Source organism: Scyliorhinus torazame, chromosome 31 (genome assembly GCF_047496885.1).
Source record: "Scyliorhinus torazame isolate Kashiwa2021f chromosome 31, sScyTor2.1, whole genome shotgun sequence".
Taxonomy (NCBI): domain Eukaryota; kingdom Metazoa; phylum Chordata; class Chondrichthyes; order Carcharhiniformes; family Scyliorhinidae; genus Scyliorhinus; species Scyliorhinus torazame.
This window is the reverse complement of record NC_092737.1, coordinates 14,598,393-14,611,346: the sequence shown is the minus strand read 5'-3', so window position 1 is coordinate 14,611,346 and position 12,954 is coordinate 14,598,393. Positions and strand designations below refer to the sequence as shown.

General features: G+C 47.2%; 1 protein-coding gene across 5 annotated transcripts in view; it reads right to left on the bottom strand.

Annotated features, from left to right (window-relative positions):
- LOC140404698 (histidine N-acetyltransferase-like) overlaps positions 1-12,576 on the bottom strand; it is a 36,838-nt gene extending 24,262 nt beyond the window's left edge. Inside the window, exon 1 of one of the 5 annotated variants that reach the window (XM_072493365.1) lies at positions 12,506-12,576. In XM_072493365.1, coding sequence (XP_072349466.1) covers positions 12,506-12,534 — 29 coding nt within the window. In that variant the 5' untranslated portion in view covers positions 12,535-12,576. Of the gene's footprint in view, positions 1-2,832; positions 3,071-12,505 lie in introns of those variants that run through there. The other 4 variants (XM_072493366.1, XM_072493364.1, XM_072493363.1 and 1 more) reach the window with 4 other exon arrangements.
- Between the last annotated feature and the right edge of the window lie 378 nt (positions 12,577-12,954).

Below are 12,954 nucleotides of genomic sequence, written 5' to 3'. Positions count from 1 at the left end.
TCCTGGAACGTTTAGCTGCCAATCCTGCCCTTCCCTCAACCAGGTCTCTGTAATGGCAACAACATCATAGTTCCAAGTAGTAATCCAAGCTCTAAGTTCATCTGCCTTACCCGTAATGCTCCTTGCATTAAAACATATGCACTTCAGGCCACCAGACCCGCTGTGTTCAGCAACTTCTCCCCGTCTGCTCTGCCTCAGAGCCACACTGTCCCTATTCCCTAGTTCTCCCTCAATGCTCTCACCTTCGGACCTATTGCTCCCGTGCCCACCCCCCTGCCATACTAGTTTAAACCCTCCCGTGTGACACTAGCAAACCTCGCGGCCAGGATATTTATGCCTCTCCGGTTTAGATGCAACCCGTCCAGCTTATACAGGTCACACCTGCCCCGGAAGAGCTCCCAGTGGTCCAGATAACGGAAACCCTCCCTCCTACACCAGCTGTTTAGCCATGTGTTTATCTGCTCTATCTTCCTATTTCTAGCCTCACTGGCACGTGGCACAGGGAGTAATCCCGAGATTACAACCCTCGAGGTCCTGTCTTTTAACTTTCTGCCTAGCTCCCTGAACTCCTGCTGCAGGACCTCATGCCCCTTCCTGCCTATGTCGTTAGTACCAATATGTACAACGACCTCTGCCTGTTTGCCCTCCCCCTTCAGGATTCCCTCTACCCGTTCGGAGACATCCTGGACCCTGGCACCAGGGAGGCAACATACCATCCTGGAGTCTCTTTCACGTCCACAGAAGCGCCTATCTGTGCCCCTGACTATAGAGTCCCCTATTACTATTACTCTTCTGCGCTTTGACCCTCCCTTCTGAGCATCAGAGCCAGCCGTGGTGCCACTGCTCTGGCTGCTGCTGTTTTCCCCTGATAGGCTATCCCCCCCGACAGTATCCAAAGGGGTATATCTGTTCGAGAGGGGGACAACCACAGGGGATTCCTGCACTGACTGCCTGCCCTTTCTGGTGGTCACCCATTTCTCTGCCTGCACCTTGGGTGTGACCACATTTACATAACTGCGATCTATGACGCTTTCCGCCACCTGCATGCTCCTAAGTGCATCCAATTGCTGCTCCAACCGAACCATGCGGTCTGTGAGGAGCTCCAGTTGGGTGCACTTTCTGCAGATGAAGCCATCCGGGAAGCTGGAAGCCTCCCGGACCTGTCACATCTCACAGTCAGAGCACAGCACCCCTCTAACTGACATTGCGTCAATTAATTAAAATTTGTCTTTTTTTTTTTAAATACTTTTTTTTTTTAATTTCAAAGTTACTGTCAACTATCTGTTTCCTAGCACTAGATTTCTAATAGAAATGCGATAGCTAACTATAATACTCTCCGATCTCTGGCTTAGATATCCTCTAAATTATAATTAAGTTATTATGTTTAATTAGTTCCCAAATACTCAAATTTTTTTAAAATTTAGGTTAGAATCCCAACCAGCCACTCTGGCCACAGCTTTTCTGTGATGTCACTTTAGTTTCCCCCCGACACACACAATTTGAAAAAAGGTATAAAAGTAAAAATAAGTAAAAATCACTTACTTACCTTCTGAGTGTCTTAGATGTTCTCAGGTTCTCTCGCTGACAGAGACTGCTCCTCCACCTCCGAGCCTTGACCTGCACAATGCTAATAATATAATAATAATATAATATGGCACTTACCTTACACCAATGGGTCTTATTATTAGGTTAGAGGAGGAGGGCGGGTGGGAGACACTACACGTGTAGTGTCTCGGGTTTCCTCTCCACCAGAATTTATTGGTTGGGGGGGGACTTGCCAGAGGTCCACGGGTCGAACTTCCGGTTCCCGCCTTATATAAAAACACATAAAACAGAAAAGAAGAACAGACACGGGACCAGGCAAGGCTTTTTAAAGTAAGTACTCACCTCCCAGAAGGTCCCTGCGCACCGCTGCCGCCGAAATCCAAAGGGCTGCTCCTGTAAAGGTAAGGCTTTTTAAATACACTACTCACCTCCCAGAAGGTCCCTGCGCACCGCTGCCGCTGAAATCCAAAGGGCTGCTCCTGTAAAGGTAAGGCTTTTTAAAGTAAGTACTCACCTCCCAGAAGGCCCCTGCGCACCGCTGCCGCCAAAATCCAAAGGGCTGCTCCTGTAAAGGTAAGGCTTTTTAAATACACTACTCACCTCCAAGAAGGCCCCTGCGCACCGCTGCCGCCGAAATCCAAAGGGCTGCTCCTGTAAAGGTAAGGCTTTTTAAATACATTACTCACCTCCCAGAAGGCCCCTGCGCACCGCTGCCGCCGAAATCCAAAGGGCTGCTCCTGTAAAGGTAAGGCTTTTTAAAGTAAGTACTCACCTCCCAGAAGGTCCCTGCGCACCGCTGCCGCCGAAATCCAAAGGGCTGCTCCTGTAAAGGTAAGGCTTTTAAAATACACTACTCGCCTCCAAGAAGGCCCCTGCGCACCGCTGCCGCCGAAATCCAAAGGGCTGCTCCTGTAAAGGCAAGGCTTTTTAAAGTAAGTACTCACCTCCCAGAAGGCCCCTGCGCACCGCTGCCGCCGAAATCCAAAGGGCTGCTCCTGTAAAGGTAAGGCTTTTTAAATACACTACTCACCTCCCAGAAGGCCCCTGCGCACCGCTGCCGCCGAAATCCAAAGGGCTGCTCCTGTAAAGGTAAGGCTTTTAAATACACTACTCACCTCCCAGAAGGCCCCTGCGCACCGCTGCCGCCGAAATCCAAAGGGCTGCTCCTGTAAAGGTAAGGCTTTTAAAATACACTACTCACCTCCAAGAAGGCCCCTGCGCACCGCTGCCGCCGAAATCCAAAGGGCTGCTCCTGTAAAGGAAAGGCTTTTTAAATACATTACTCACCTCCCAGAAGGCCCCTGCGCACCAAGGAACGGATAGAAACAGCTTCGGCACAGGAACTGGTTCATTACCTGTTACAAGTCGAGAGAGACAGACCCATATTCGGGAGTTCTGGTTCTGTCTGTGTTTCAGGTACTGACCAGAACAACCCAACTGGTGGAAGAGAATCGGATGTTGGGATTTTCCCCCTCACACACGACAGGAATCCTTCCGTCAGAGTACGAGACAGTATTGAGACGTGTCACAGCAGATCCTCCAACGTGCAGGTGAACAGAAATTGCCCCGCCTGCCTTCACATACCCGAAGGCGCTTTCCTATTTGCAACTATCTGAGTGACATTTCCATGTGGATTAGTGTGGGGAGGGATGGAACTAATTTGTCAGGGGTTGATGAAGCAGAGTGCAGAATTCATATTCTGTCAGCTGTGGTTCAATTGGTCGCACTTTGGCCTCTGAGTCACAAAGTTACTGGTTCAAGTGGTATAGCACAGGGGTAAATAGCTGGCTTTTAAAGCAGGCCAGCAGCGCGGGTTCAATTCCTGTACCAGCCTCCCCGAACAGGTGCCGTAATATGGCGACTAGGGGCTTTTCACAGTAACTTCATTTGAAGCCGACTTGTGACTAAGCGATTTTCATTTTTCATTCAAGGGCTTGAACCAACACTGACTCCCGAGCGCAGTGCTGAGGGGGTGCCGCACTGTCAGAGACGCTGCCTCTCTGATGAGACGTTAACCTGAGGCCCTCGCCTGCCTGCTCGACTGGACGGAAAGGATCTCATGGCTCTGAAAGAAGAACAGGGGGGTTTACTTTATCCCTCAAACAACATCCCCAGAAACATATTACCTGCTCATTATCACATTGTTGGGTTGTGGGGTCTTGCTGTGCACAGACTGGGTTTTGCACGTCAGAAATATTCAAAAGTACTTCATTGACTTGAAAGTGCATTGGTACATTTAGGGGTGTGAACAGCGCTATATCAATGAAAGTTCATTTTATTTGAGGTGAACAAAGCAAGGTGCTCGCAGGATTGGCAGAGACGAGCAGGGTTTGAGTGAAGGGTCCCATCGAACGCTGTAATCAAACAGTTGGGGGTTGAAATGTGATCGGAGCCATGGAAAGCGAGCATCTGCCCAACCTGGCGCCGTTTGTTCGAGTCAGGCATCCGCCTCAAGAGGGGACGCGAGTGTTCCATGCCAAGGAGGTAACCTTCCTGGGGCATCGTGTGGACCGGGGTAGGTCGCACCTGGTGGAGGAGGAGGTCTGAGCTGTTTGTCAAACCCCCAGTTCAGAAAGCGCGGCGGGGTTGTGGTCATTTCTCAGTCTCATAAACTATTATGATAAATAAATTCCTGGCCGAGCGACCATACTCACCTCTCTACACGCCTTGCTGAAGAAGCACCAAGGATGGGCGTGGAGTCCGCCTCAGGAGGAAGCTTTAGCTTGAGTAAAGAAACAGATAACGTTGTCCAGTTTGCTGATGCATTACAACCCCGCCTACCCTCTTTTGGTCACATGCGACACCTCACTGTATGGCCTAGGAGCGGTGTTGTCCCACTGCATGGCTGATAGAAGAGAGCGACTAACGGCACCCCCTTCACCTGCGAAGAGTTCGGACAATTCCTGAAGGCCAATGGGGTGCGACATCCGCACGCCCCCTTCCACCCTTACTCGAACAGGCTGGCTGAGCGGCCAGTGAACAGCTTCATGAGGGGTCTGATGAAGCAGACCAAGTGATCCGTGGAAACGCGACAGGCTCGGTTGTTGTCGCACCATGGCGCATACCATGACCTGCATAGCACCGCCGGAACTGCTAATGGGCCGACGACTCAAGACCCGCCTCAGCCTCGCGTTCAGCGGTATTGGTGCGATAGTACGAACCAAGAACAAAGGAATGTACAGCAGGAACAGGCCCTTCGGCCCTCCAAACCTGCGCCGACCATGTTGCCCATCTAAACTAAAATCCTCTACACTTCCGGGGTCCGTATCCCTCTATTCCCATCCGATTCATGTATTTGTCAAGACGTCCCTTAAACGTCACTATCGTCCCGGCTTCCACTACCTCCTCCAGCAGCGAGTTCCAGGCACCCACTACCCTCTGTGTAAAAAACTTGCCTCGTACATCTCCTCTAAACCTTGCTCCTCCCACCTTAAACCTATGCCCCCTAGTAATTGACCCCTCTACCCTGGGAAAAAGTCTGACTATCCACTCTGTCTATGCCCCTCATAATTTTGTAGACCTGGAGCCAACTGCAGAGATGTGGCCTGGACAGAGGAACGTGGACCAGGCTGTTCCAATCAGGAGAAAATTTGGTTCCAACTTCATCTACAAGTTTGCTGACGATACGACCATAGTGGGCCAGATCTCGAATAACGACGAGTCAAAATATAGGAGGGAGATTGAGAACCTAGTGGAGTGGTGCAGCGACAACAATCTATCCCTCAATGCCAGCAAAACTAAAGAGCTGGTCATTGACTTTAGAAAGCAAAGTACTGTACACACCCCTGTCAGCATCAATGGGGCCGAGGTGGAGATGGTTTGCAGTTTCAAATTCCTAGGGGTGCACATCTCCAAAAATCTGTCCTGGTCCACCCACGTCGACTCTACCACCAAGAAAGCACAACAGCGCCTATACTTCCTCAGGAATCTCAGGAAATTCGGCATGTCCACATTTACTCTTACCAAATTTTACAGATGCATCATAGAAAGCATCCTATCTGGCTGCATCACAGCCTGGTATGGCAACTGCTCGGCCCTCGGCCCAAGACCGCAAGAAACTTCAGAGAGTCGTGAACACAGCCCAGTCCATCACACAAATCTGCCTCCCATCCGTTGACTCCATCTACACCTCCTGCTGCCTGGGGAAAGCGGGCAGCATAATCAAAGACCCCTCCCACCCGGCTTACTCACTCTTCCAACTTCTTCCATCGGGCAGGAGATACAAAAGTCTGAGAACACGCACGAACAGACTCAAAAACAGCTTCTTCCCCACTGTTACCAGACTCCTAAATGGCCCTCTTATGGACTGACCTCATTTATACTACACCCCTGTGTGCTTCACCCGATGCTGGTGTTATGTAGTTACATTGTGTACCTTGTGTTGCCCTATTATGTCTTTTCTTTTATTTCCTTTTCTTTTCAAGTGCTTAATGATCTGTTGGACTGCTCGCAGAAAGATACTTTTCACTGTACCTTGGTACACGTGACAATAAACAAATTCAAATCCAGGAAGTAACATACTCTTCAAGAGGTGATTAGGAACATCAAATCACCCTGGCCCAGAGGTCAATGTATGGAGTTCTACAAGATAAGATCTGAACTCAATAATGGAGTGGTACTTCAGTTCAACACTATGCTTACACCTCACTTTCTTCGCAAGGATGTACCAAAGAGGATACATGAAGGACATCTTGGGATTGAAAAATGTAAACGGAGAACCCATGACTTTCCTGGCCAGGTATAGGAGGCAGATTCGTGTGATGGACTGGGCGGTGTTCACGACTCTCTGAAGTTTCTTGCGGTCCTGGGCCGAGCAGTTGCCATACCAGGCTGTGATGCAGCCCGATAGGATACTTTCTATGGTGCATCTGTAAAAGTTGGTAAGAGTCAATGTGGACATGTCAAGTATAACAGCAAGCAGTGTAATACTGCATACCAATTTTTGCTAGGCATGGAATTCCGCACATCATCGTGAGTGACAACTGTAAAGAGTGGCAACACTTCGCAGTCACATATGATTTCAATCACGTCACGTCTGTTGTACCCTCAAGCCAATTGAAAATCTGAAAAAGGTGTACATATTGTTATGCAATTGTTGCATAAATGTATGGACAGCCAATCGGAACCATATCTTGCACTATTGAGTTGCAGAGCATCACCATTGAAGCAAAACAAAAGCTATTCTATGATAGAGTGTGTAGACCTTTACCACCTCTCAGTAGTGATGACATTGTGAGAGTAGAAGATTCAGGCAAAAGGTCGAGAAAAGCCGTTGTATTTGAAGAAGTAGCACTTCGTTCATACAATGAACAGACAGAGACAAGGGTTAGTTTTAAGAAGAAATCGTCACGCGCCCTTGAAAGCCAGAGAAGACTTTCACAATAACGTGATGGATGACGAATCTACGACAGAATCAACGTCAGCTACAATGTCAGATAGTTCAGCAGTTCTTGAGCATGAGAATGACGTGGAGAACATTGAATCTACAAGTTCTGAGCAGCAAGGACAAACTTGAGAAGATCAGCCAGAGACAGAAGAAAACCTGATCGACTCAATTTGTAAATTCGGACTATTTGTACATACTATACTTGCTGTTCTTGTGTATGTGTGTATAAATATAGATATATAATTTATATATAATATATATATTGGTTAAACTAGTTTTTAAAAAATTTAAGAAGAAATGAATACTGTTAGACTCCCAGGCTCATGATATCACGTAAATATACTGATGATAATGATTAATTTATTCCTTCAAAGGAAAGGGGATGTGGTGTTAGGGACATGATTGTCTTGTAATTCACTGACTGACCACTAGGAGTCTCACTAGTATACAAGTGAATGTTAGAGTGTGGTGACCTCATACTGGCTGGAGGGAGCTGGAGAGAGGTTGCTTGTGCATGATCATACTGTTATTCATCTGTTGTATATAGTTGACCCACAGTTAATGTTAAATCATTTATAGCTTTAGCCACAAAAGTTCTTGTAATATAAATCAGGCCATCCGACCAGAACATTACAATGGGGAGATATGCTGGTGAGTTCTAACTAGATGTCACAATCGTGTCTGTGGAACGATTTAACTCACTTGGCCAGACAGCTGGTTTCTGATGCAGCGCGAGTTCAAATCCCGTACCAGCTGAGGTTATTCATGAAGGCACCCCTAACCACCCCCCCCCCCCCACTTCTCAACATTGCTCCTCGCCTGAAGTGTGGTGATCCTCAGGTTCAATCACTACCATTCAGCTCTCCCTCTTAAAGGGGAAGGCAGCCTATGGTCATCTGGGACTATGGCGACTTTACCTTCTCTTATCTTCAGATGCTGTGGAGAGTGACAGCATGCAGATGAGAAATAAGAGGGTTTTTGAGAGATTCTTGAGGTTGGGGCTCAAAAGATAATGGTGCGAGGATGGGAAGAGTAACCATTGTTTTATATATTTAATAATCTTTATTGTCACAAGTAGGCTTACATTACATGAAGTTACTGTGAAAAGCCCCTAGTCGCCAAATTGCAGCGCCTGTTCGGGTACACAGAGGGAGAATTCAGAATGTCCAATTCACCTAACAAGCACGTCTTTCGGGACTTGTGGGAGGAAACCGGAGCGCCCGGAGGAAACCCACGCAAACACGGGGAGAACGTGCAGACTCCGCACAGACAGTGAACCAGTCGGGAATCGAACCTGGGACCCTGGTGCTGTGAAGCCATAGTGCTAACCACTACGCTACCATTTGAGGATGTGAGGTAATGTAGAGAGGAAACTCAGGGGTAGTTTGGGTCGGAAAGGGGTAATAGACGTCAGGCAGATGATCACATGCCCTCGATGTCAGTGAGTAAGAATTTGGTGAAGTCCTCACACATTTGAAGGTGACATTGGGGGCGAAGGGGTAAGGTGAAAGATTTTATTGAAGATGAGCAGTTTGGTGTTCGTGCCACCTGGAATGATATTGGAATTGGCAATTGTTCTGACAAGACCTAATATTGTTTAATTTGGTCCAGCGAGTTGCGGTGATGAATGACTAAAACAGATGTATATCAGTTCCATTAACGTCTCCTCCACCTGGACTTCAGGCAAGGCCTGTGAGAGGGCTGGGTGCTGCATGAGGTGCAAGAACATCTGGGTGCCTGCTCTCGGGGGACCCGGGCCCACAATACCAAGGATGGTCAAAGTGACAAATGCTAAATCCCATCGGGAGCAGATCCCAACTTCGCCAATCTATCTTCCAAACTGAAGTTCCTCCCCTGGAACCATATTTGTGAATCTTTTCTGCACCCGCTCCAATGCCTTTACTTCCTTCTTAAATTGGCACGTCCAGCCTCTAGCTAGTAATTTCACGAAGTTCAGCATCACCTCCATGCTCTTGTGTTTCATACCCCTATAAATAATGCCCAGAATGCTGTGTGCTTTATTTAGCTACTTCTCATTGATTGATGCATACCTGCACATAGGGCCCTCTGCTCCTCCTCCACCCATTTTTAAAGTTATATCCTTTATTTCATATCGTCTCTCCGTTTTATTCCTACCAAAATAAATCACCCTACATTTCTCTTTATTGAACTTCATCTGCCACCTGTCTGCCCACTCCACCAACTTGGCTATGAGCCTTTGAGGTTCTCCACTATCTTCCTCACAGTTCATGGCTCTTCCACGTTTTTGTATCACCCACAAACCTGGAAATTGTTCCAAGGTCTATTTCCTTGGAGAAATCCACATCAAACCTTCCTACAACGGAAAAATACAAATTATTATCCAATCAGAGATTAGCCATGGCACAGTATGAGACCATTCAGTCCATCATGCCCTACTGGCTCTCTGCAGGACCCACTCAGCCAGTCCACCTCCCACATCATTTCCCTCTTAATGCTGCAGATCTTTTCCCTTCAGGAGTTTATCCTGTTCCCTTTTGGACACCACAATTGAATCTGCTTCCACCACACTCTCAGGCTGTGCATTCCTAATGACTCACTGAGTAAAATTGTTTTCCTCATGTCATCTCTGGTTCTTTTACCAATCACCTCTGGTTTCCGATCCTTCCACCAATGGGAGAGTTTTCCCCCCTCAACTACGTCCAAACCCCTCATGGTTTTGAAACACCTCGATCAAATCTCCCTTCAAACTTCTCTTCTCCAGTAACAATCCCAGCTTCTCCAGTCTGTCCACTTGTCTGAAGTCCCACATCCCCGGAAACATTCTGGTCAATCTTTACCCCACACTCTCTGAATCCTCTGTGTTCCTCCCGAAGTGCGATGCTGGGATTTGGACACCATTTACATTTGGTTGATCACGTCTGGGTCATGAGGTGACAGTTGAGTTAAAAAGCGTCACGGAGAGCAGCTCACACTACCCACCTGTATGGTCGTACAGCTCCTCACTCCGGGCCTCCCCATCAGTCGCCAGCCTGGTGCTCTCAGGTAACTGTGGATCGCAGAAGACCTCACCACCCTGGATTCAGGGTGGTGTGGAGATGGGATGACAGAACAGGAGAAGCCAAATTAAATAGAAAAATATTTCTCCAGTGAGGTTGGTTCAGTCACACCTTTTTCCCAGGAGAACGGATCGACTCTTTAAATATTGACCGAGTGACAGTTACATCCACCTGAGAGAGCGAACGGGACTCACGTTGACATCACACCCATCAAATAGTGTCTCTGACAGTGCTGCATTCTCTCAGTGGAGCACAGATCCTGGGGGTAGCACGGTAGCATTGTGGATAGCACAATTGCTTCACAGCTCCAGGGTCCCAGGTTCGATTCTGGCTTGGGTCACTGTCTGTGTGGAGTTGGCACATCCTCCCTGTGTGTGCATGGGTTTCCTCCGGGTGCTCCGGTTTCCTCCCACAGTCCAAAGACGTGCAGGTTAGGTGGATTGGCCATGATAAATTGCCCTTAGTGTCCAAAATTGCCCTTAGTGTTGGATGGGGTTACTGGGTTATGGGGATAGGGTGGAGGTGTGGACCTTGGGTAGGGTGCTCGTTCCAAGAGCCGGTACAGACTCGATGGGCCGAATGGCCTCCTTCTGCACTGTAAATTCTATGAAATCTACATGCTCGGGTTCCTGGAGAGGTCCTTCTGACTCAGCGATGTGGGAAACATTCAGGCAGAATAACCTGAATTGCAAATATAAGTTATGCAAAAAGTGGGTTGCAACTATAGTGAAATGTGTTTAAACTGGCTGTGATTGTAGAGACCTTCTCCTGGGTCTACACCTCTCTGTTTTTCACATTCTGTCTGCCACTTACCAGGTATTTATTAATTTTAACCCCCTGAGTGGTCGTTCAGTGTAACATGGGGGCAGCGGATCCCCCAGGTCAGGGGGGAGAGTACCCGACTCCCTTTTAATGGTCATGTTGACAATACCAAAGAGGTGGCGGCCATGTTTGTGTTGACGGTGACTCCAGAACAAAACACGAATTAGCCGCCGAAGGTGAATTATTGAGCAGTTTGATTGTTGGATATTATTTTAGTTTACACTGTCCTTTACACATTTTCCAAGCAGTGAGAAATGTGCGAGGACAAGGGAATTTAGAGAGTTGCTGCTCTGTCCCTACCTAACCCTCCCCCCTCTCCCCCCGGGCCTCAGACTCTTCAGGGAGCAGCTGCTCTTTCACATCGAATCATTTTAGTCTCGGAAAAAACAAGCGCGTCTCAAACCAATCGTACAAGAGTCAGATACTGCAGACAAACACGCACCTCCTCTTCCCGGGAATTTAATAGAAAATTTCCCCTCACTACTCACTGGATTACCCTGTGGAGCAGCGCTTGGCGTCGTGCTTGGCGTTATCAAAGGAATAGTTGTGTGCTCGACGCCCAGACTGACATTGTTTAAAGGGAGCAGAATATAGTGGAGAAAGGGAGGGAGAAAATGAGCCCGAGAGATAGAAACTGGAGTTGAGAGAAAGAGTGAGAGAGAGACTGATAGAACCGAGCAAAGGGAGAGACAGTGAGTGACAATATTCAGACAAAATTAGAAGAATAAATTACAATGTGTTTTCATTGAATTACAGAGGATAGACAGATAGATAGATAGATGCATAGTGTCATGGGAATGTCACTTTAAGAAATATTTGTCTGCTCAAGTGGCTGCAGTGATGTCAGAGTGTGGGTGGAGCTGAGCTCTGGCTCTGCTTTTTAGTTTCACTTTGAGGAAAAGCTTGGGTGTGTCTGTGTTTTTTAGTTTTGTTTTACTTTTGGAGATGCTACAGTCACAGCAGGATGTGTATGAATCTCGGCAAGCTTATGACTGTCCATTTGGTGATTTCAACGTGGTAACTGTTCTCAGTAGTGAAGTTAAACCTGATGCCTTTCTGTAAAAAGGGTTCTGTTGTCTTATGGATGTTAAAAGGAAAGTTTAAGTATTACTTAGAATGTTGTATTCTTTGGGGGGGTGTATTTGAATTGATGATTGCTAAGATGTTCACTGTATGTTTTAAAAAGGTTAACTGAGTTCATAGAATAAACATTGTTTTGCTTTAAAAAATACTTTTCCATTTCTGCTGTCCCACCCCTGTAGAGTGGGCCGTGTGCTCCCCATACCACAATCTAGTAAAAGTTGTGGGCCAGGTGAACTCCATGATACAGTTTGGGATTCTCTAAACCCTGGTTCATAACAACAGATAGGTAGATACATAGACAGATAGAAAGATGAACGGCCATCATGATGGTATCAAGCACCAGATGGAGGTAAGGCTACAAAGACAAGAAGAATTAATCATTCACAATCATTAAAATTTCACTAAAGTTTAATGTAAAAATAATTATACATTGCAAAATACAGGTTTCCTTCATTTACACAGTATAAATAAAAGGTCGACAAGACTCTTTATTTTCTATTAAATCCATAGATCATTTGTTGTGAGGCTGAGTTTATTCAGTATCTCAATCATTGACACACTATTCATGAGATTTATAAAGTTAGCAGAGGAACAGATAGAAACAGCTTTGGCACAGCAACCGGTTCATTACCTGTTACAAATCGAGAGAGACAGACCCATATCCTGGAGTTCTGGTTCTGTCTGTGTTTCAGGTACTGACCAGAACAACCCAACCTGGTGGAAGAGAATCGGATGTTGGGATTTTCCCCTCACACACGACAGGAATCCTTCCGTCAGAGTAGGAGACAGGTCTGAGACGTGTCACAGCAGACCCTCCAACGTGCAGGTGAACAGAAATTGCCCAGACTGCCTTCAGTTCCCGATGTTGCTATCGTATTTGCAAGTTTCTGAGTGACATTTGCATGTGGATTGGTGTGGGGGGGGGGATTGGACTAATTTGTCGGGTTGGCAAGGCAGGGCATTCAGACACAATGCCGGCTGTGGTTTGATTGGTCGCACTCTGGCCTCTGAGTCACAACGTTCCTGTCAAGTCTCACTCGAGCTTGAACCAACACTGACTCCCGAGCGCAGTGCTGAGGG